The sequence below is a fragment of the Pteronotus mesoamericanus genome, unplaced genomic scaffold (genome assembly GCF_021234165.1).
Source record: "Pteronotus mesoamericanus isolate MK-2021 breed Mesoamerican mustached bat unplaced genomic scaffold, CSHL_Meso_final contig_94, whole genome shotgun sequence".
In the NCBI taxonomy this organism is placed as follows: Eukaryota; Metazoa; Chordata; class Mammalia; order Chiroptera; family Mormoopidae; genus Pteronotus; species Pteronotus mesoamericanus.
This window is the reverse complement of record NW_026555285.1, coordinates 47,642,205-47,665,979: the sequence shown is the minus strand read 5'-3', so window position 1 is coordinate 47,665,979 and position 23,775 is coordinate 47,642,205. Positions and strand designations below refer to the sequence as shown.

The 23,775-nt window shown below is 42.4% G+C and overlaps 1 protein-coding gene and 1 pseudogene across 1 annotated transcript in view; both read left to right on the top strand.

The window, feature by feature from the left end:
• The window catches only part of COG6 (component of oligomeric golgi complex 6), a 36,194-nt gene extending 15,935 nt beyond the window's left edge, over positions 1–20,259 (top strand). The window contains exons 9-19 of the mRNA XM_054586512.1: positions 914–1,042; positions 1,121–1,212; positions 3,200–3,264; positions 5,761–5,852; positions 9,031–9,148; positions 10,217–10,348; positions 10,699–10,866; positions 13,351–13,458; positions 14,542–14,595; positions 15,162–15,241; positions 17,094–20,259. Of these exons, the coding sequence (XP_054442487.1) occupies positions 914–1,042; positions 1,121–1,212; positions 3,200–3,264; positions 5,761–5,852; positions 9,031–9,148; positions 10,217–10,348; positions 10,699–10,866; positions 13,351–13,458; positions 14,542–14,595; positions 15,162–15,241; positions 17,094–17,241 (1,186 nt within the window). The 3' untranslated portion in view covers positions 17,242–20,259. The remainder of the gene's footprint in view (positions 1–913; positions 1,043–1,120; positions 1,213–3,199; positions 3,265–5,760; positions 5,853–9,030; positions 9,149–10,216; positions 10,349–10,698; positions 10,867–13,350; positions 13,459–14,541; positions 14,596–15,161; positions 15,242–17,093) is intronic.
• Positions 3,392–4,337, top strand: LOC129080956 (histone H1.8-like; annotated as a pseudogene).
• Positions 20,260–23,775: the final 3,516 nt, after the last annotated feature.

The window sequence follows — 23,775 nt, the reverse complement described above, 5'->3', positions numbered from 1 at the left end:
GATAAAATAATTCTTAATATTTAGTCTATCAGAATACTGTTTAGGGAATTATAAGTTACTGGGTCTAGAATCTGCTGCCATTGGACTGTGAAAAAAAATTTGTGTTTCCCTGAGTACTTCTAAAATAGAGAGAACTTTAAATTGGGTGATGGTTTCAAGGAATGGGGGAAACAAGGGGTGATTTTAGTCAAAGGAGTGGGCGCCCGGGGCCACTCCAGGCCATCCTAGAATTTTACCCCAGATTGTTTGATATCCCAGTTTAAAGTTTCCCTTCTCTTAAAATTCCCTCACCTTAGAAAGTGCCCACTCCCAGCCCTTTTAAAATACAATTGATGCTGTGTAAACATACGTAAAAGAGAGTTCTTTGCTTTGTACGCCTAGGTGGTCAGTTAACTTAAGAATCATACCTAACATGGGAGTCAAAGTAAGCAACTTTTGGCGGTAAACTGTGATAGTAGGTGTGGAGGAGAGGTTTTCAAGGTAGAAGGAAAGGCTGGTTTTTGGGGTGTGGAGCTGTACTTATGGGCCCTGAGGACAGGCGAGCAGGCCCATGTGAGGGTGGAGCATCGTGCCTGGACCCTGGGACCTGGGCACCCGGCAGTTCCCCCTCCGCCCCGGCTGCTGCTTTTGCCAAATACCACGAGTTTTTTACCTGTTGTTTTATTGGGCTGCCCCTGTGGCGGATCCCAGGTCCCAGCATTCTTTCCTAAGGGAGTAAAAATGTGCCTGGAGATCGCGTCTTCATTGTGACCAGTTATTTCCTATCTTTTGTTGTTGTTTACAAACCGTGTTGCCTGAGAGAGTTGCAGGCAGAAGCGTTAGGTGTCCCGCTTATCTTAGAAATTTCATGACTCGTTTGATACAGCCGTTGGGAAGAAAACCAGCCCTTCTTCACGGAACCCGTGTCTCCTAGGTACACCTTGGATGAATTCGGAACGGCCAGGAGGAGCACGGTTGTCCGTGGGTTTATCGACGCTCTCACGAGAGGGGGCCCGGGAGGCACCCCTAGGCCCATTGAGATGCACTCCCATGACCCTTTGAGGTATGGTCGTCAGACAGCGTTGGCGTGCTTGGTGCTTTCCTGGAGGAGATGCTTGCTAATGCACGTTTTTCTCATTAGATATGTAGGAGACATGTTGGCCTGGCTCCATCAAGCCACTGCTTCTGAGAAAGAACACCTGGAAGCTCTCTTGCGGCATGTGACCGCACAAGGTAAGGCGGGTCCCCCAGGTGCTGCTGCCCCTGCCCTAGCCCAGGCAGGAGCACCGGACGTCCCTGCTGCCGTCCTTCCCTGCTGCTTCCCGGAGGCGACCGTTCCACATCTGCGAGGCTCAGTGAGCGCCTGCTTGGTCTCCTCTTCCAGGTGCCCCTGTTTCTGCCAGTAAACGGCCCTGCACCCCTTTCCGCCTGTCCCACAGCTGCTCACAAGCGACAGTGGCCCCTCGTTACCTTGCACGTCGAGCCCGGGCTCCTCGGCGGCGTGTGCGGGGCGCTGCCTTGGCATGGGCAGTGGCTGAGGCCCTCCCTGTCCTCACCTTAAAGGTGTCTTCGCCCCAGAGGGGGTGGCGTCTTCGTTGTAGCCGCTGGGAGGCGGACTGAGCGACTGCGTGCGGCCATTGGCTGCCCGCACTGCCCACCCTCCTGTTCATTCTCACGTGACAGTTTTAAAGGTTTTCTGTTTTTTTTTAATGAATAATTACCTATTTTAGCTTTCATGTCAAGGAAGAAAAATGACTTCTTCTTTTGGTTGCCTGTGCTTCTGTTCACAGAATTTCAGATCTGTTGTGACTGCCTTGAGTGTGGTTGAAGGAGGTGGCTGATGGGGAGTTACCATGTCCTGGGGCTTCTTTGGTTTTCTTTTTTAAAAAAGATTTTATTTATTTATTGTTAGAGAGGAAGGGAGGGAGAAAGAGAGGGAGGGAAACATTAATGTGTGGTTGCCTCTCGTGTGCCCTCAACTGGGGACCTGGCCCAAAACCAGGCATGTGCCCTGCCTGGGAATCGAACTGGCGACCTTTTGGTTCAGGGTACGATGCCCATCCCACTGGGCCACACCAGCCAGGGCAAGATGTTCTGGTTTTGATAGGAAGTGAAAAGGAGTATTGTGACTGGCGTCCCCTCTGCTTTCGCAGAGCGTGGCTCCACGTCATCCTGGGTCAGCGCATGACCCGCAGGAGGGGCTGGTGGCGAGGCTTGACCTCTTCATCGTTCAGCCGTTGGTGCTGAGATCAGACCCGCAGCCTCCCTGCTAGAGTGGCACAGCGTCTGTGCTCTCTAAAGTTGTTTCATGTGATCCTAACTACCTAGTTGAAGAGAACGTATTGCTTAAAAGATGTTTCAGTGAAATTAATGTGAGAGGCAGCATTAAGAGGTAGGAAGAGAACAGACTGTGGAGTTACACGAAATAGGTTGTTCTGTGGGAATGGCTTAATTCATCCTAAGACTTGGCTTTACCATCTGTAAAAATGAAGTTGGTTGGGCTATGGCTGGGTAGTTCGTGGGTTACAGCGTTGCTTTCCCCTGCACCAACCCCCCAGTCCCCACAATACACCAAGTTTGCAGGTTTGATCCCTGGTCAGGGCACGTACGCGAATCCACCAGTGAATGCATAATTAAGTGGTGCAACAAATTGATGTTTCTCTCTCTGTCTCTCTCTGTTCCCTTCATCTCTCTCTCTAAAAATCAATTAAAAAAAAATGAAGGTGGTTATAAGCAGTAAATGTCAAGTGCTGAGTGCAGAGCTTGATAAACAGTAGTCCTTTAGTAAATGTGAGCTTTTCCATTAGCTCGCAAGGTGTGGTTTTCATCTTTCTACCCTCAGGTTTTGTGTCCTTCCTCACTGCCTGGAATAAGATGTTTGTAGAACAAATGCTAACACATCTTCGCATCTCTTCCCTCAATTAATACTATTTTACAGTCTGCTTTTCCTGTGACTCATATATTTACTTTTTCACACAGAAATAATGTTCACTTTATTAATCAACAGTTAAGTAAGTTAACATGGCTCTAAACTCAGATATTAACATAATTAGTAATGCTCTAAGAGATACTGAACTTATAAATATGAATAATGTCATTTTAAATGTTTGTTGTTGGTGCCAGTATTCATATGCCTTATTGTTTGTTAGTTTTTTTAAGTGTATGTGAAGCAAAGTGTAATATGGCGAAAATTTTTCAGTAATGTTATAATTAATTCTAGGTGTTGAAGAAAACATTCAAGAAGTTGTTGGGCATATCACTGAGGGTGTGTGCAGGCCTCTAAAGGTAAAATATTTTGCTTTTATATATGTTATATGGTATCTGGTTAAATTATTGCCTTATTATGAGTTTAAATACACTGATAACAGCTTGAATTAAAGCTGTGACGTCTGCGTCGGTGTCTTCCTGTGCAATGGCTCCCGGGAGCGTGGCCTCCAGCGACGCCTTGACCTCCCCAGCCTCCCCAGCCTCCGTGAGCTCCACATCCGGGTGGCCTGGGACCGGAAAGCCAGGCCCGAGCCGTCCCGCCGTCCCAGCGCCGCGCCGCCACCCACCGTGCTGCGCATGGTACTGGAGGCGCTACAGGCAGGCGAGCAGCCCGGGGCACCTCGGTGGTGGCCATAAGGTTTCTATCCTGCAGGGGTGCCCTGCAGTAGACGCCCTCCGGCTCAAGAACCTGCTCACGCGGGCCCTGGACCCCGGCACGCAGCGCGGCCTCCTCGTCAGGCCCACCAACCCCAAGGCCAAGGGGGCCACCGGCAGCTTCAGATTAGTTCCCAGGCGCACAAAGAAAATCAAGCCCAGGAAGACGCCCACCATGTCAGCCCCCAGGAGCCTGCTGAGGCCAAGGAGGAGGCCCCCAAGAAAGGTGGCCAGACCAGGGATGGAGAGGCAAGAGTGAGCAAGGCCAGGAAGGTCCCCCGACAGCCAGACAAGGCCATGAAGGCCCCTCCTCGTGCCACTGGGTCCTGTGGGAAGCCAAAGGGTAAAGGCAGAAAGAACAGCCCAGGTGACAAGGCCCACAGGAAAACCTAGGCTGGGACTCAGAGGTCAAAACCCGCGGTCACCAAGGGCGAGGATGGTGCCGTTTTCCCAGCCAAAAAGAAGAGCGGGAGCACCGTCCCCAAAGAGGCCGCCGCCCAGGGGGCCAGGCAGAGGTCAAAAGCCAAGGCTGCTGCTGCTCCTAAGGCCTGTGTGTCCAAGACCGTACCTGCTGCTCTTAAGGACAGTGTGTCCAAGACCGTACCTGTACCCCTGGCCAGAAAGACAGAGGTCGCCAAGGCCCAGGAAGGCCTGGCATGCCCACGAAGGCTTCGTCACCCAGTGGGACCAGTAAGAAGACAGAAGCCAAAAGCTAGAGGCAGGGTGGAAAGAGACTAAAATTCTGTTGGAGTTTTTATTCCCCTGAAAACCATTACTCTCCTTATATCACTGTAACTTACTTATCAATAAAAAATCCCCCCCCCAAGCTGTAATTTTGTCAAATTAACACATTAAGGAAGGATAATAAGATACATTTAAAAATAATCATTGTCAGTTTTCTCTCCAAGAAATTCGAGACATTCTTAGTTGGTTTATATTATCTATTATGTTTCTCATAGTAATTTGTCAATTGGTTGAGGAAAAGAGTATGTTAAATTGAAGTAACTAATCTCTGAACCCTTAACAGATTTACTAACATACTCCGTTTACTTTATTGCTTCAAGTGTAGTAAATTTTTGTTACAGCAATAAATAATGGTAAATCCAAGGGTAGTACGGATGTTATTATCATTGCTATTTATAGTACAGAGAACAGAACTTGAAGTCAAAATTAAAATTCCCACTTTGCAAATTAGTTGCGTTTACTTGTTCAAATTGCCTAACTCTTCTGCACCTTAATTTGCTCACCTCGAGCCTATGCATAAAACACCTGCTGCCAAGGGTTGTGGGGACAGAGAAAACGATATTGATGAAGGATGTACGGTTCCAGCATTGACGAGGCCTGCGGTGGATGTTCTTTACTAAAGAATTTAGTAAATTCTTTACTAAAATTTCCAGGGTCATTTGCAGTTGTTGGTCTACTTTTCCTTGTTGATTGACTTCAGTTTACTATGTAGACACTGAACTCTGGAAGTTTTATGACTTATTCTTACCAAGAACTAAATTTTAAAACTTCATTTTTTCTGTTTCTAAGATGTGCTTTGGTCTTTTGTTTCAGGTGGGAAAATCCCAGGTGATACAACTTGTCACATCTTTAATTATTACTATTATAAATATTGTAATTAGGCAAATATGTTGGTGCTAATTTAAGACTTACCCACTCTTCTATTCTCTAATTAATATAAAAAGGAACTGGATATGGTAGTTTAAAGATAAAAGTTCTTTCATTTTTTCCTGAATACTTGGTGAGAGAGCAGTACATTTGCACTGGGAATCTGTTTTTAGGGGTGTAACATTTCCTTTGCAATTTAGTGCTGAACTGCATTCCATTCTTATATACTGGTGAAAAACCTCAGAATGATCTCATTATTGTTTTGATCATTTCTGGTGACAACCGCCTTGAGCCTAATTCGGTAGGTAATGGATAATTTTTTGGAGAGCATCTCTGTGTTAAAGTGTTTTTGTTATTTTACCATCCCCTATGATTTAATATTCAGAAATCCTTTATTTAGAAGGAATTTTATAATGTTTACAGCAATAAAATTTTATCATTTTTTTAATGCTTCTCCTAACACGTGATGAATGAAGAAAAGTTATGCTTCTAAGAAACGTTTAATATTTTTCTCACATGTTTTAATAGGTTCGGATTGAACAAGTAATCGTTGCTGAACCGGGGGCAGTTTTATTATATAAAATTTCTAACCTCCTTAAATTTTATCATCATACAATCAGGTGAGTGAAATGATTGAATGTGCTCGTTAAACCCTGCGGTGCCTTGTTCCGGTCAGAGCGGCGTAAGATGGGCCTGCGTTGACTCGTGGAGCCCCCCGGGGCGAATGAGGCGTGGGAGCGCTGTCTGCGGGCTCCGTGTGCTCTCTGTCCTCTGAGGCGCGCCGTGGCCGTGGCCTTTCCTCTGCAAGCGTGGCCAGGCCCACGCTCCCACACACGGGCACACACGCAGCTTACAGAACGGGGCAGGGCTGTCCCGCATCCGTAGGGGAGACCCGTGGCTCCTGGAGCGTCTATGTATAACACTCAGAATAGGGCATAGCGAGGGGAGTGGCCTGTGCTGGAAGGAGATTACATAACTTCTTCTCTACCCTTTGGTTTTCTGTTAGTGACAGAACAGAACCATAGCTTTATCTTCTCTAAATGAAGCGGCTTTGGTGTCTCTAAATAAAATCCACTTTATCTGATTAGGAACCTCTGGTTTTATTTAAAATTTAAGTTTTGACTCCAAAGTTTATATTCTTTGTGCTTTGCGTGGAGCCGTTGATGGCCCGCAGCTGAACTTTATTATGTCGCCCTAAGGAAAAAGGACTCATGGCCTGGACAGCAGTGGGGGGTCGCTGGGGGGAGGGTGGTGTGAGGGCACTAACTGGTAATGGACAAAATACCATGAAGGTTAAAGAAAAAAGAATGTCGCATGTGTAGTCGGGGTAAAACAGTGTCCTTTCAAGCTTTATTTTTGATAGTTTCCATAGTAGTCTATAAAAAAGGATTTAAAAATTACTTTTATGTGGTATGACAGTATCAGGAACAGAACGCCAGCAGTTAAAATCCAAGAGACTTAGCGTGACTCACAGATCAGGGAGAGGAGCAGGGATCACCGGTTTGCAAAGCACTGAACGACTGTGGCGGTGATGCTCCCTGCCTCCCGCGGTCCAGGTTCGCCTCCCGCGGTCGACGGTAGCCTCCCCAAGGTCTCAGCCAAGAGGTGGAGCTCCTATCTGATCAGTAGTGGATTTCAAACAAAACCAATGCCTCACAAAATTGATCAGAGGTAGGATTTGGGTGAGGCCTCAGACGTTTTTGATAGAAACTTGTTATCAGTTGCCATGACTCAAAAGCAATAAATGAGTTTCGGCTGTGAGGTATATCGGCTTCCTAAAAGGAGAGAATACGCATACTTAGGAGCTGACGCAGCTAACACGCAGCTTATGCTGTGTTATGCAACAGCAGTGGTAAATATTTACGTTACCTATTCAGTAATGCTCATATGGTACTGTAAGAGATTTATTATTTGAAGGTAATGATAACTCAAGTTCTAATGTAGAGAAGGCGAAGATTAAAATCATTGGGATTCTGAACACAGTAGTAGGTTTTAAGGCTCTGACAATGATAATTTTCCTATATTTGAAGATGAGAATTTTGAGGATGACCTGACCTAAAGACAGTTAAGATCTTTTGCTACATTTTTGCATGTGCTTTTCTACTTGTTCGCACATTTTCACATTTAGTCCATCAAAACGTTGACTATAAATGTCACTGTTCCAGGTTCTAAGGAAATGGCAGTGAACAAAACACGGTTTAAAGCGACCTTCTAGTGGCAGGGACCAAACAAGTGTAACGTAATTTCAGGTCGTGTGGTGGGGGCACAGAGGAGAGGTGAGCGGGGCCCAGGGAGCAGGCAGTATAGGGAGTGACCCAAGGGCGTAGGTAGGTATGTGTGTGGTTTTGGGCTTTTTTTGTTTTTTGGGTTGTGTATTTTGATATCCAGAAGTTTAACATGTTTTTTCTGTGTGTGTGCGTGCGTGTGTGTGTGTGTGTGTGTGTGTGTGAGTGAGATTGTTTTCGAAGGTCTTTTGGTGGGTGTGATAATGAGGCCTGAATAACGCGAAGGGGCTGGGGTCGAGAAGGTCTTGGAGGACGGTGCCCCAAGTACGGGCACGCCCCTGCCTGAGGCCGAGATTACCTGCCTCGGGGAGGGCGGGAGGGGACAGTGGCTGGGGCAGAACGGCTGGGAAGGAGCAGGGGGAGGTGAACTCACGGAGGTGGGCAGAGGTTGGCCTCTGTAGGCTGGGCAGGGATTTAGGTTTTATCCCGAGGGGCTGGGGAAGGCGTGGGAGGGTTTTGAGGGGCTGGTGCTGATCGCCGGTGTCGGTGACCCCGTGTACGTGTGGATCCCGTGATGCAGTGCGGCAAAACGGGAACAGAGAAGGTATCTGGGAAGCAGGTTGTGGTTCTGAACGAGATGATGAGGCGTTAAACTAGGGTGATAGGCTTGGAGGTGATGAAAAATAGGTGGTTCTGAAGATACTTTTATGTTACGGGCAGTTGGACGTGTATATGGACTAGATGAGGTGAGATGTGAGGAGTCCAGGAGGGATTCTTGGCTTCTGGTGTGAACAGGTGGATGCATGGTGTTGGCATTTGCCGGGATGGGGAATTCTGGGGAGGGCTGGGCTGATGAGGGTGGGGGGGTGGTGAGGGACGCGGTTCCGCTTTGGCTGTTAGATGTGACGCAAGCTGAAAGAAAATACTAAAACAAAATGGTAAAAGGTGGAATTAAATTTCTGTGATAAATTAGAAATAAAAAATCAGAGTGGATTCTGTGTTGAAAAGATCAACTAAATTGATAACCTCCTAGCAATTCTTTCACCAAGGAAAAATAAAATACCAGAAATCAGAGATGATTACCAGAGATGAGGATGAAAGCCTTAGAGAATACCATGTTAAAATTTATTAATTTTCTGTTGAAATAATCTAAAAATCTGACTTAAAAAATAATGTTATGCCTTGGCCTGGAGTGTCCTCCCGTGCACCAAAAGGGTGCGTAACTGTGTTGCAGGTTTGATTCCCAGTCAGGGCAGGGGAGGGAGGCAACTGATGCTGGTTTCTCTCTCTCTCTCTCAAAGTCAATAAACATATCATGGGGTGAAGTTTTTTTTTAAAAGTGATTTTTAGAAATATACATTAATAAAAATGACTTAAAAAGAAAAGGAAAACTCATGGACATGGGCACTGGAGTAATTGTTTTTAATTTACAGGTTATTGTCTGTATAAAAACTTTTATTTATAATTCTTTTATAATTAAAAGAAGAATTCTTTTAATTTTTCTCTAAAGAATTCTTCTCAAGGAACTGAATTTTTAGTCTGTTTTGCAACCTGAAATATTCTTTGCTTTCAGTGGCATTGTTGGAAATAGTGCAACTACATTGTTGACTACCATTGAAGAAATGCATTTGCTGAGCAAAAAAATATTCTTCAATAGCTTGAGTCTTCATGCAAGTAAATTAATGGACAAGGTATGTTTGAAGAATGCAGTTCTTAAACTGTGTGGATGTGTATCTTTCACAGTTAATGTTTTGCTCTTTGTATGTGGGCGACAATCTCTACCCATTCCATGCAATGGTCTTTTGAGTTCTTCCTATGAACAACAAAATTCCCTCTGAGACGGCCAACTGGACCTAGATTAGTAGTCTCTGTCCCTGGAGCAGTGTACTAGGGTCGTAATTGGAGATAGAAGCTCAAGCCCTAGTTTCACTACCATTTTTCTATAAACAAAAATTTGTAACTACATCAAAGGTACTATATTTGGATCAGGGCTAAAATGGCATACAGGTTAGAAAGCTGGAACTCTTACTAATAAATGTTTTTTCTGAACAGCTTACTTGTATTTTTACTCTTTGATGATCCAGCTTCGTCCTTACGAAATTTATGCTCCTTTGAGTTTAAATGCTATAATTAACTATGAAAACAAACAAGATAACAACCCCTCCCCCAAGGAATAAAATCAAATAACAACCACCACGGAAACCTGAAAAAAACCCTAGGAAAGCTAGTATTTCACATTGAGCAGCACCTGTGGCAGGACCCAAGGGAATGGGTTTATAATGACCAGATCCTTCTTTATTTTTGTTTAATTATCTCTTATTCTTTAAAAAAATAACTTTGATATAACACAGACCCTGTAATTTTTAAAGGGTGCCTCAGAGCCACTGTGCTGGTTTCTCCTCCTTTTTAATTGTGCCACTGTGTGAACGGCCTCGTGAAACCAGGCGCGGGTTGGTAAGGGCTTGTGGAGCTGGCAGTGGCTCCGGGCCGTGTTTACCGCCCTGAGCTCAGGCGGCCTCACCGGCGGTTTTCCTTCTGGCCCCCGCACATGATTCAGGTTCTCGTGGAAAAGCGCCATGAACTTGTAGAGCCGGAGTACTGGTCTTATATTTTTCCCTGCTTTCTGCATTTCTGTTTGCCCAAGAAGTTTACTGACAGTCCTTCAATTCTGGTTATGAATATGTTTATAGGCATTTATTTATACATTAAAATTTAGTGAAAAAAAATATAAGCAGTGGATACCCCGTATCTTATTTTAGGTTGAACTCCCTCCGCCTGATCTTGGGCCAAGTTCTGCATTAAATCAGACACTGATGTTGCTGCGTGAAGTTTTGGCATCTCACGATTCTTCAGTTGTACCATTAGATGCCCGTCAAGCTGATTTCGTGCAGGTATAATGTAAATTTATATTTAATGATTGCTTATTACTTCCTCTATTGTAAATTCTGTTGAAATTCTGGTATTTTTATATTTTGGCAAACCCCCTCACTGACTTTTTTCTTCAAATATTAAATCAGTTCTCTTTAATTTAAAAAGTATTTGTTCCGTGATGCTCATTTGAAAAACTATTCCGATGTTCTGATTTTTGATTTTTAATCTTTTTTTTTTTTTTTTTTAACTGCTTTTGTGCGTCGGCCCCCTTCCAGCTATAGTTTGGCATTCACCCGAAGTGCCATGGACCCAGGCCTGTATCACTGATTGGGAATGAAAGATGACCCTTTATTTTATTTTTCCTGTACAGGTTTTATCGTGCGTCTTGGATCCCCTGCTCCAGATGTGCACGGTGTCCGCTAGCAATTTAGGTACAGCTGACATGGCCACGTTCATGGTCAACTCACTGTATATGATGAAGACGACGTTAGCCATGTTCGAATTCACTGACAGGCGTCTGGAAATGCTGCAGTTTCAGGTGAATTTTGCCGTAAAATGACAGCCACCGCGACGGCATCTTTTTTCTCGATGTCCCTGGCTCTCTGCCCCGATGGCCTGCGAAGCCTTTGTTACCGTCTGATGGAAGGCCACATGCACCTGTCTGCACACGCATGCGCATGCTCATCCCTTCGCTTTGTTTTGCAGAGCTCAGAATGTGTGTTGGGGAGGAGAGTGTATTCCAGCCACAGTTCGCGATGGCGGAATGAAGCTTTTCTGATCAATCTGAACAATTATTCTGTCTGCAGATTTCAGCTTCTGGACTGTGAATAGGATGCGATGTTTTTCAAGCTGTAAGGCCAGTGCAGGGAATGTTACAGAGAACAGATACATTTTTTATCCGTGTGTAAACCAGCGTTAGGCAAGACATCACAGTGTGTTATACTGATCACTCTAGTCCTTGAACCAGGTGGTATCTCTTAGGAGTTTATAAAATGGCGAAAACAAAGCCTTTTACAAAATTTACCAGGTTCTTTTAAAGTAGTGGTTTTTGGTAGATACAATGTTTTAAAAACTTTGATTGTTGTGTTATCACAAGTATATGAACAATGTGGCAGTGGCTGTAGTAAAAATTCATTTGTAAAGTTCTAGAGTTTTCTGAGGAATGAGTGTTTTCCATCTAAATTTGTGATATTTCCTATTTAAAAAGAAATAGAATGAAGTATGCTTAGTTTTCCTTTCTCGCATAACTTTTCTATATAGAACTAATAAAATTACTTTTTTTAAAAAAAGTATTAGTTTTTAGTGCATTTATGACCAATTCAACTCCAGATTCTTCCATTGGTCTAAATCTTTCCTCAAGATGTTCAGGTATTTCAGCTGACATCATCCGTTTTATCACCAACTACCTGCATTTCTTAAATATTCGTAGCCTTTTTTTGCATTTTGAGAGAGCAGGCCCCACTGCGCCGGTCCCTCCCACACTTGCGTCTTGCCCGTCGGGAGCCGCGGGCCTGCGTGGGCGTGGGCAGGGGCCATGCTGGGGGCGGAAGCCGGACAGCAGGGCCCATCCGGCCCCTGAGTGGCCTCTTATCTTGAATAAAAGATCCTTGATTCTCAGGCTGAGGCCATTAATCCTATTAATTTTCTCCTGCTCCTACTTAGCCCCGTTCAGTGTTTTAAGTAAGAAGTGCAGGCTGGTCTGTTTCTCTTTCGTTGTGGTGACCTGCTTTATCCGTCTGGAAGCTTGTGAGGATTCTCCTCAAGTTCAGCTATTTCCTCAGGACATTTTTTGGTTATGTCCCTTTTTCCATTAGGCTTTCGGAGCCATTTCAGTCTGAAGATTCAACCCTTTCTTCTGCTCAATTAAATTTTCTATTATCTTTAATTAATTATTACTTCTCCATCTGCTACTTTTTGTATTCTGAAGCTCTTGCCCTTATTTGGCTTTAGCTCCTGAATCTGTCTTCTAATTTCTTTTTAAATCTCTTTATTTTTCTACTGCTTATTCTGTATTACTTTTATCCCATTTTTCTTTCAGATACTAATTTGATTCTTATCCGTAACTCTTTCATAAAATGTTTATATTTGCATATCTTGTTTTTTGTTGGATTTCCAGTAAGTCTAGTAAGTAAGGACTCCTGGGCATTGACTTAAAAAAATAGAGTTGTCTGTGTTCTTCAGTAGTGTTGCCTCCCAAAGAGATGCCTGTTCTGACTACTCAGAAGGGCTCTCTCCCAGAACCTGCTCACCTCTCCAGATCAGGCTGTGAGCTTGTTGGGGGGAGGGAGGGACTCGGCCCTTGGAGTGACTTGGACAGGCAAGCACCCGGGTGGTGGCCGCGCAGCCAGAAGTGTGCGTGTCGTTGGCAGGCCAGCCGGTGGCACTGCGGGAGCCTTCTGGGGAGGGGTGGAAGGAGCCCTCCCGACTCTCGGGCCTGGGCTGGTGAAAGTAGGGGAGCACGGCCTTCTGCCCGCCAGGGACGGCCTCACCCCAGGAGGGGCAGCTCCCTTCCGTGGCTTCCCCAAAGCCAGCGCAGAGGTGTTGCCAGGCGGCCTGTTTGATCCGCCGGTGGGTCGAGCCAGCTGGGACTGGGGCGGGGGGGGGGGGGGGGCAGGTTAGGGACGTCAGGCCCCTGTCTGCCCAGAACTCTTCCTGAGTATTGTGTTTGACACTGTTGTTTATTGGTGTTTTTGCTTGCTTGTGTGTGTTTTGCCTACTACCAGCTTTTAAAAGAGCTGGAGGCAGCTCAGAATTTTTGACGAGCGGCTGGTCTTGCAATCCTCTCTGACTCTCACCTCTGAAGGCGAGACCTTCCCTCCTTGCGGTGAAGCGTGAAAGGCTCCCCCTCAGGGGGAGGCGGTGCCCCTGTCTGAGGGGCGGTCCCTGTGCCTTGCGGCCTGGCCCCGCTGCCCCTGCAGGGAGCAGCCCCCTGGCATAGAGCTGCGACGGCAAGGCAGCCTGCGTCTTCTCTTGTCACTCTTGTCACTCTTAAAATACTTCTGTCTGTTGTGTTTTATTTCAGATTGAAGCACACCTGGACACCCTTATAAATGAGCAAGCTTCTTATGTCCTAACGAGAGCGGGCTTGAGCCACATCTACAACACCGTACAGCAGCACAAACCCGAGCAGGTCAGCGCGCGGCTCTTCCAAACTAGAGATGCGCCCACATCAGAGTGCGGGTTCGAGAGCAAGACTCCGGTTTCAGTCTTGGCTGTGCCCCTGAATAGCTGTTTTTCACTCAGAAAATGATGCAGCTCTCTGTTTCCTCTTCTGTAGATGAGGGATAATAATACGTGTTTCATGGGGTGGTTCTAAGATTGAGATACTACACGTATAGTTCTCAGATGGTTACCACAGAGTGCCCCAAACTGTGAACTATCCTTTTTATGGCAGACAGCTTGGGTTAAAAGAATGAAGATGTACAGAAATGAGTACTGTAAAATATACGGAGACGATTCATTCTGGAAAATTTTTTAGAGCCTCACTCACTGTCAGCTGATTGAATGCGTACATTGCTGCATGACCAGCAGTCGCCGTTTTTTCAGTGAATTGCAGTCTGTTGCTTTGGGAGGTAGAGACTTCTGTGGCCACATGTGACCTTGTCAGGTTATGGAACTCCAGTGCAAAGAGATAATGGGGTGGGGGAAACTCTTGAAAACCAGGTAGATATCTTCAAAATCCGAAGAACTTTAAATGATATTAATGGGAAGAGTATTTTACAGCCCAGGAATTCTTAAATGAAGCTCTCAAAAATCACAAGGTCTGATTTTGTTTCTTTTGATAGTGTAGTAAGCAAATTTTCTACCAGAAGAAACTAATTCTGTTATTTTTTTAATACTGTCTAAAATTGTCAACGTTCACCCGTAAAGCCTCTGTGTCTCATTGTCATTTTCTAAGTGCTTCTTTTCCTTTTTTTTTCCTGCTTATGAATAAATCTGAGATACCCTGGTTTTTTCATTGTTAATAAACTTCTGTGCTTTGCACCTCCTCCAGCAAGCACAGTTGGGTGTTTTATCCTGCATACACAGAAGCAAGCCAGTCCCGGCCCGGCTCTGGCTGAGGCTGAACGAACGACCCCCGAGTTCTCTGGAAAGAAGCTAAACTTCCCAACGTGGGCAGTCCGCTCATGGAGTGTGTTTCATAAATGACGTGAAAAGCGTGGCATGTTTTTTATATCTTGTTTTTTTTCTTTTCCTGTTTTTATTATTTTAGGGCCCTTTAGCGAACTTGCCCAACCTTGATTCTGCGGCGCTGAAGGTGGCAATGGTGAGTGCGTAATAAAGCATCTCGAGACAGGGTTCCTGATGGAGCGTTCTTTTTAAAATTTTATTTTCATTTTATTTTTCAATTACAGTTTACATCCAGTACTATTTCGTATTACTTTCAGGTCCACAGCATAGTGGTTAGACAATCATACTTTAGCAAATGATCTAGCTGATACTTCACGTACCTGCCTGGCGTGATGCATAGTTATTATACTATATTCCCTGTGCTGTACTTCCTACCCTCATAATTAACAAACTCTGGATTTGAGAAAGTAAGGTAGACTTGAAATCGACGACTTCTTGTGAATATTATTGCTCAGAAGCTCGGTGAGGGAGATGAGATGAAAGGCTTGGACTCAGAATTTTTAAACTAGATGCTACTCGCTAGATGTTGACTCCTTTAAAAAGTTGACACTTAGGGAGTTGAGTTAGAATGTTTAAGAAATAATTCATTTTGATCCTCAAGAACTTGTTATTTGGGATATGGGATTTTGCCTCAGATTTAATCCTGAAAAGGCATGGTTGGCAAATACATGCACTTACTTTCCATTTCTCTGTTCCGTTTAGGTTCAGTTTGATCGCTATCTCTCGGCCCCAGACAACCTGTTGATGCCGCAGCTGAACTTCCTTCTGAGCGCCACGGTGAAGTAAGTGCGTTTGGGTCCCTGTTGGTCGGTAAAGAAGTCACACGTTTTTAAATACCAGGCTCATTTCTTTGGAAAAAAAATTATTTTTATGAATAGGAGATTTAACTTTGAAGATTTATAGTTCTCAACCGTTTTTTTTTTTTTGCCTCAGCACCTCTAAGAGATTTGACCTTACCAGGTCATAGTTCTTGAACATATATAACTCCTAAATCCTTATTTAATGAATGATTGTTTAAATTAACATGAATATAATTAGAGCTATATAGCCGTAATACCAAACTCCCTTATATTAACAAACATGTCAGAAAGACATGGAATATGTCATGGAGTATCAGTAGTATCTTCTCTGTGCAATGCAGATTAGCTACTGTATAATCTGTTTTGGACCTATGTAGTTTCTGTAGATATATTATAAAATTGTTCAATATCATATATTTATTAGGAATGTGTTCAGGACAAAGAACTGTGGTTAAACACATTAAAACATTAGGATATTACAGCTGGAAGAAACTGGGAGATCATATTGTCTGAATTTTTGATTTTAAGAAACATACTGACAAACCAAAATTGTCCGCAAGTAGGAAATTAGGCAACAGCTGTCCATTTTTTTCCTTTGCGTTCAACCAGCTGTGTATGAAGAACTTTCTGTGGGACAGGCACTAGGGATTCGGATTTAAAAGACATTTGCCCTGTCTTCTCGGAGATTAGAATATGATGGGTCAATTAGACACTTGAACAAATATTTACATTAAAAAGCACAGCGAGGAAAGAACCGCCAGACTTGAAGAAAACACTTCAGACACCTGAGTGGATGCAGGGCCTGGGGGTGGGGCCTGTGTGTTCTGCTGTTTAGAGAAGGGCCGGCAGCAGTAAAACAAGGAGGGAGGCGGGTTTTCGCTCAGCGTGTGGGAGGAGTTAGTGTTGGTTAGAACTGGCTGAACATGGGATGGACCATTTTTCCCTCGGACACAGCGATGTCCCCTACTCAGTGTGGTTAGAGTGGATGTAGAGTCAATGACTTTAATTTTTTTGATTTTTATGTTTTACTCCAAAATATCTCATACAATCTACAAAACCAGAATTCTGAAGACCTGGGAGATTATAAAGGAAAGTCTGCTTCCTCCTGGCTCAAGTTGTTTGTGTCTTCCTTAAATTACTTAATTTTTAAATCAAATGTGTTTATTTTAGATTTCAATATGTAGTATGTGAATAATATTTAGTTGTTTGAATCATCACTGAATATAAAAGATGCCATTATTTTCATAATACAGTGATTGAGGGGAAATTTTAACGTGTTCTAAAGAGAGGCATGTAGTCCATATTCCATTGCAGTGAAAAGAATAATGCGAGTATCGCAATAAAGCGAGTCATAATCTTTTTTTCTGGTGGAGAGTTTTGCCTTCATGTTATTAAACTGCAATATCTGTGAAGCACAATTAGGTGAAGCGCAATTAGGCGAAGCACAATTAAAAAAAGGCCTGTTTGTGTACGTGAAAAAGCAGTTTATTGTAAGTTCTTCTGAGATGTGACGTGTTAATAAATTCGAGTCATCATAAGCCTCTTTCTTTAATCTGTGACCAGCCGTGTCTGCAAAGTCCCCAGGACACAGCGGTGACCCAGCACAGCCCTGCCCTCCTGGAACCAACAGGGAAAATTTAGCAAAGAGGCAATAAACATAACAAACTTCTTTACCCCCTACCCAAGATAAGTAACTTGTATAGGGGTACAGTGGCTTTTTAATAGTATCAATGTGATAATTAAGAAAATGAAATGCACACGTTCAAACCGGAAGCATTCTCACAGTTCTGAGTATTTTAAGATTATGTTTCATGTTTTGCTTGTCTGCCAACAGGGAGCAGATCCTCAAACAGTCTACGGAGCTGGTCTGCAGAGCCTACGCGGAGGTACATGCTGCTGTGATGAGCCCAGCCAACGGCTACGAAGACCCAGAGAGTGTCCTGTACCGGTCGCCGCAGCAAGTGCGGACGCTGCTCTGCTGACCGCGTCCTGTGGTGGCGGCCAGATACCACGTCCCTAGGACACTGGGCGTGGTTTTCTCGGTTTTTAGGCTGTTAATCTTCACATTGAGATTTGATGGTTACAGTTTTCTTTGCATCGTAAGATAGTAAGTCCCGGTAATTGCTTTATTTGGGCACAATAATGTGCGAGTAAGGGATGTATGTGGCCCTGCACCGGTGTTGCTGTGCGTCTCCTCTAGGGGGCACCCTGTTCTCTGCGAGCCGCCTCCCCAGCTCTGCAGTTGCCCTCTCTTCTGGAATGTGGCGATGAGGGGGACAAAGCAGTATGAGAGATGGGAGGGATCTTTTTATAAGATTGGTTTTAACTGTATGTAAAAAATTAAACTTAAGAATTACTAGGAGGATATGACCTAATAAATGTCTCTTTACCTGAAGATCCATTTGCTCTCTCACTGGTCATTAATGTGAGCAGGTATACCTGAACTGAGGAGCAGAAATACACACTCAGCACAAAGTGGGAAAAGGGAGAGAGAAAAATAACAAACAGAGCGGATGCCTCTCTGTGAGCCCTGGGCCGAGTTCAGCGTGAAGTGTATCCCGTGTGTGAGCGTCCTGTGTGGCGTGTAAGTCTCGTATTTAAAGACAGATGCTTGTTACACAGGGCAGGCTCTCAGTTCAACCAGGTAAAGCTTTTGTCTGACGTTCAAACCCGAGGGCTATGACCTGCGCCAACACCGGAGGGAAAACGCCAGAGTGGCCGTCGTTACCCGGCAGAACGGATGGCGGTCTCCATGGTGGCCCCTTGCCAGGAATGGCTGGGGCTCTCACTTTAGAGCTCTGCATGTGACCTTGCTCTGTCGGTAAGGTTTTGAGGAGAATTCTTACTAGCAAGATAGCTTACTTTCTGGTAAGTCAACAGAAAGAAGTTAAGTCTCTGAATTATAAATGAGAAAACTGAGGCATAAGGAGAAGTTGACTAGGTTAAGATATTTTGAAAAGCAGTAAGAAGAAATTAATGTTTATATAACAAATCAGCATTTATAGAACATAGCCTCGTCATCTATCTGAAATTTATAATTGTTTACATTAATATTCTTTTGGAGCAAGAAGAGTATATATCATCTTTTGTTATAAATCTGTATTTTTAGTCTTTTTTTCTTCAATGACTGTGTGTGATATATAAAGTATAGAAAATAAAGGATGATATAAGTCAAGAGCTTAAATTTTAGATAATTTATTTTTACTATGAAAAAAGATTACCACCTCATTAATAGTGAATTCCTTTGTTTTCTAGGGAGAAAAGTATATGTCACCTTTTACCTAGTTTTCACAAATAAAATATTAAACTACTTCTAGAGCAGTGATCATTACAGTATGTTTTTTACATCTTTTTAAAGTGTTTTTGAGAAAATGTACTAATAGAAAAGGAAGTACAGTATAGGGTCAAGCTGAGATAACCAATGGAGGATTGATGTGGAGAATGTGGTATCAGTATGACCTTAATATGTATTAAAATACATATTAAGAAGTTCACCAAACTCCAAGTAGGATAAACTCAAAGAGATTCACACTAATACCTATAAACTATAAAAGCCAAAGACTAAGAGGGAATCTTGGTAACAGCAGGAGAGGTAACCATCATGTCTAAATGATTCTCAGTAAGAGTAACACCTGATTTATCGGAAACCATAAAGACCAGATACAAAGTGTTGAAAGAACAAAACTGTTAACTTAGACTTCTGTATCCTGCAAAACTGCCTGTGAAAGTATAGGCAGAATTAAGACATTCCCAGATAAACTATTACACCTTGCCTACATGAATGTTAAAGGAGGTCCTTGAGGCTGAAATGAAAGGATATTAGAAAGTGAATCAATAAAACAGAGAATAGCAAAGAAATAGAAGGCTTGGGCAACACTACAGACTAGCTAGAATTAATAGATACACATATAACAACAGCAGAGTACACATTTCTCTGAAGTGCACGTGCTGTGTTCTCTAAGATCATATCTATAAATTCACATCTCAATAACTTTAAAAAGATTAAAATTATACCAGGAATGTTCTCCAACTACAATGACATGAAGTGAGAGATCAATAACAAGGGAAATTTGAGAATACATAAATATATGGAAATTTAATAAGACACTCTTTAAGTAGCCAGTTGGTCAAAGAAGGAATCACAAAGAGAATCAGAGAAAACTTTGAGATGAATGAAAGTTTGACAGGAGGCAGCAAAAACAGTGCCCAGAGGAAAATGTTTCGCTTACATTAAAGAAAAAGAAGTAAGGTAACCTACTCTTACACCATAGAAAACTAGAGAGAAGAATAAAATGAAAGCAAAAAAGAAGTATAGCATACATACATAGAGAAAACACAGAATAGAAAAATAACATTTCAGTGAGTGAGTGTGCTAACCATTCCGTAACCCATGCATTGAGTACAGATGTTTGAACACATGTAAAAATGCTGTTGTAAAACTTTTCTTCCACAGCCTATTGAGAAGAGTGTTATTTTTTGAGACTGCTGACCATGATGTGATGCAGACAGACAAGTGTCTAAAGACACACGTAAGAAGATGATTCTAGGAGTGCTCCCTGCTCAGTCATGTTGAGAATAATGTTATTTTAGTTACTGGGGGTGCTTACCATGAAGTACTGCAAGTAGAAAGGTATTGAAATATATACAAAAAAAATATATAGAATAGGAAATTTGGTTCCTTGAAATGACAGACAAAAATTTGATTAGCCTTTAGCTAGACCAAGAAAAGAGCAGACTCATATTACTAAAATCTGGTATGAGGGAGGGGACAGACGTTACAACTGGCCTTACGAAGTAAGTAGGTTAACAGAACTAAGAAGAATTATATATCAACAGTTAAGTAACATAGAGGGAAAGGACAAGTACCTATAGAAACTCAAACTAAACTGACTCAAGGATAGATAGAGACTCTAAATAGACCCACAGCAAAGAAATTGAGTCAGTAATCTACATTTGCGACAACAGCAACAACAAAAAAGCTCAGGTTCAGGTGGCATCACTGGTGAATTCTACAAGATGTTTAAAGAAGTCATAATACTAATTCTTATCAAACATCCCCCCGCAAAAAAAGCCCCAAAAACAAAACAAAAACCAAAAGGGAGCACGTTCTAACTTATGCTCTAAAGGCCGTATTTATTATTCATAATAACAGAGTCAGTAAAGGCATCACAAGCAAACTGCAGACTGACATCTTTTATGAATGCAAAATCCTCAACAAAACACCAGCAAATAGGACTGTACACTACAACCCAGTGGCTTTATCTCAGGAACTTAAGGCCAGTTTAATATATATGCAAGTTAATGCTTTAACAATATATGAAAAAAAAAGATTATTCCAATAGATAAAGAAAAAGCATTTTATAATATCTAACAGGCGTCCGTGATTAAAAAAATAAACACTCAGCCAACTAGGAACAGAAGGGCGCTTCCTCAGACTGTTACAGGACATTATGAAAAACCCACCGCTGACATCATGCTCAATGGCAAAAAACAGAAAGCTTCCCCCAGGTCACAAGCAAGCTGTGGATGTCACTCTTGCCACTTCTGGTCTACATTGTATTTGAAATTCTAGTCAGGGTAATTGGGTAAGAAAAAGAAAGAAAAGGCACTCGGGAAAAGGAAGAAGTAAAACAGTCTGTTGCAGATGGCAGGGTCAAACATACATAAAATACTAAAGAAGAAGAAAAGCCATTTTCAGTAACAAGTGCGGCAGCATTGCAGTATAGAAGATCAGTTTGCAAAATGTTTTGTATTTCTATACACTAGCGATGAACAACCTGAAAATTAAAGCAATTCCATTTACAGTAACACCACAAAGAGTAAAATGCATAGGAATAGGTTTAACCAAAGAAGTGAAATATCTACCCCCTGAAACCCATAAAACACTGTTGAAAGGAATTTAAAGTGACCTAAATAAATGGAAAGACATTTCAATGTTGTGAGTTGGAAAACTTAATATTGCTAAAATGGCAGTATTCTCCAAATTGCTATACAGATTCAAAGCAATCTCCCTCAAAATTCCAAATTCCATCTGTCCTATTTTTTCCAGAAATGGACAAGCTGATCCTAAAGTAAATGTGGCCGTACAGGGGAACATAAGCATCCAAAACCATCTTGAATCTTAATGTCAAAACTTATAACAATGCCGCTGTGGTCAAAACAGTGTGTTACTGGCATAAAATAGATGGACTAGAACTCAAGAGTTCAGAAATAAACCCATCCCTTTATTACCAGCTGATTTTTCACAAGGCCGTGAAGACTGTAAGGGGGGATAGAATTGTTATTTTAGCAAATGGTGCCGGAACAACCGGGAATTCACATGCAAAAGACTCAAGTTGGACCCATATCTCATACCGTAGGCAAAAATTAACTCGAATAGATCAAAGATCTAAATACGAATGTTTATAAAAACTAAAACAAAAGGAAATGTAAATCTTTTGGGCCTTGTTATTAGGCTATCAATTTTTATCTTTTATACAGTATAGTTTTAAAAATAAGTATATAAGTGAAAAGCAGTCACATAATAATGTTAAAAACTTGGCAGCCATCCATTTCTATATTTAGTTAAATATGCTGTTTAAAATATTATAGCTAGGCCTACATATGGTTATTGGGAGGATCGAATTGTATTTAAGCACAACTAGCTTGAAAATACATACTTCTCCTCAGAGAGAGTGCTTTTGGAGAGAGTGAATATATTTATGTGTTTTTACAGATCCAAATATAAAGTTACTATAAATTAGCTGAGAAGTTAATATAATAATCATATTCATAACAGCATGCTAGTCTATCAAATTCAGCTAACATAATTGCCAGTGAATCTTAAAAGCGAAAACTTCTGTAGCACTGATAATTTAATCAGAAAAATAACTGGTACTAAGCTTATAAAAAGGAGCCAAATTGAGGAAAATTTTTGACAGGGCCAAAGGTTTTCTACATGAAATGCTTGCTTTGAGGGGACGTCATTTTTTGACACAGCACTTTGTCATTGTGTACTTTTACGCAGTCAAAGTCCAAGCCGATTGAGGATTTTCCAAATTTATAGCTTTGCTACCAAGAAATTAATTTCCTTAAATTCTATTTCCATCAGTGCCGAGATCGGAAATCTAATGGGAGCAAGGGCTAGATTTTTGCCTGCAAAAAACAAAATGACAAGAAACGAGTGGTTTTTCCTGTGTGAGTCACCATCCCAAGCTGAGTGGGTCTCCCATGCAGAAATGCCACCAGCCTCTCTGGGGCTGTCCCCCGTGGGCTCCTGCTGTGCAGGTCCCAGACAGGAGCCGGCTGCTCTCTGCAGCCAGGCCTCGGGAGGAGCGTGTCGTGGTAATGAGGATCGGGCTGAAGTAGAAAAATGCGTTTTGTCATAGAAGCCAAGTCTTACAAATGGAAACCCAAGATGTGATTAATATTCCACAGACTTGCAGCGCGCATTTCACTGCAGACCATGAATCTTCTTGCTTAGAAAATGGATTCATTCCTTTTCCTAAAGATGTCAGCAAAGCAAACACTCAAAGGCAAGAAAACTGGTGCGAAAAACAGAACTAAAAACGAAAATGGCACATCCAAGTACCCTGCCTTCATTCTGAATCTTACAAAGAAGAAAATTACTCATCCGACGCGTACGAACAGGTTACTAATGTAATGAATCATATAAAAATACACCATAATGGAATGTGCAGGAACCGAAAAATGTGCAAATACACTCTGATAACTACGGGAAGCCTCTCTTTGCAAGTGGTGAATCGTGAGCCATCCACGGTGTGGCTCACGGTGCCTGCAGGCCTGTGGGTCCAGTGTAGGGTGGATATTGCTCCCCACCTTCCGTGTATGAAACTAGGGCAGAGGCTCCCTCTGCCTAAGTCCATGTTCCAGAGGTGTGGAGCCTTTTCTGGATTGTTTCTACATTCTTCTCCTGGGCTTATTTATTCCTGCCCCGAGAACAAATGTCTTAATTATTATTAAAGCTCCACAGCAAGTCTTCATATTAGGAAAGATGTTCCACAATTTTTTTTTCCCCCGTCTAAAGTCCCTCAAGCATCCTTGGCTTTTTGTTACCCACTTAGGTTTTAGTACCACTCACATTTCTCAAACAACGATTGGGAATATGGTCAGGGTGATTTTCAATCTATCAATGTGTGTAGAGTTAATATCTTTACGATACTAAATAATCCAAATCATCAGCATGTTAAATTTTCCCTGTTAAATTAGGGTAGTAGTGTCCAGAAAATTTTTAAATAAATTTCTCCATAGAAATCTACGAAAGCTTTGGTATATTTATTCCTAAGAAACTTAAAGTTTTGTTCATAGTGTAGGTGGTATTTATTTTTAATTACATTTTAAAATTATTTGTTGCTGTATATAGAAATGGAATAGACTTTTGTATTTTGATTATATTAGATCCAAGCACCTTTCTAACTTACTTATTGTAATGATTTTGCTTTGGGTTTCCTGTGGAAACATTTATACTATTTGAGACTGGATAACAGTTTTCTTTCTTTGAAATCTATATGCCTTTT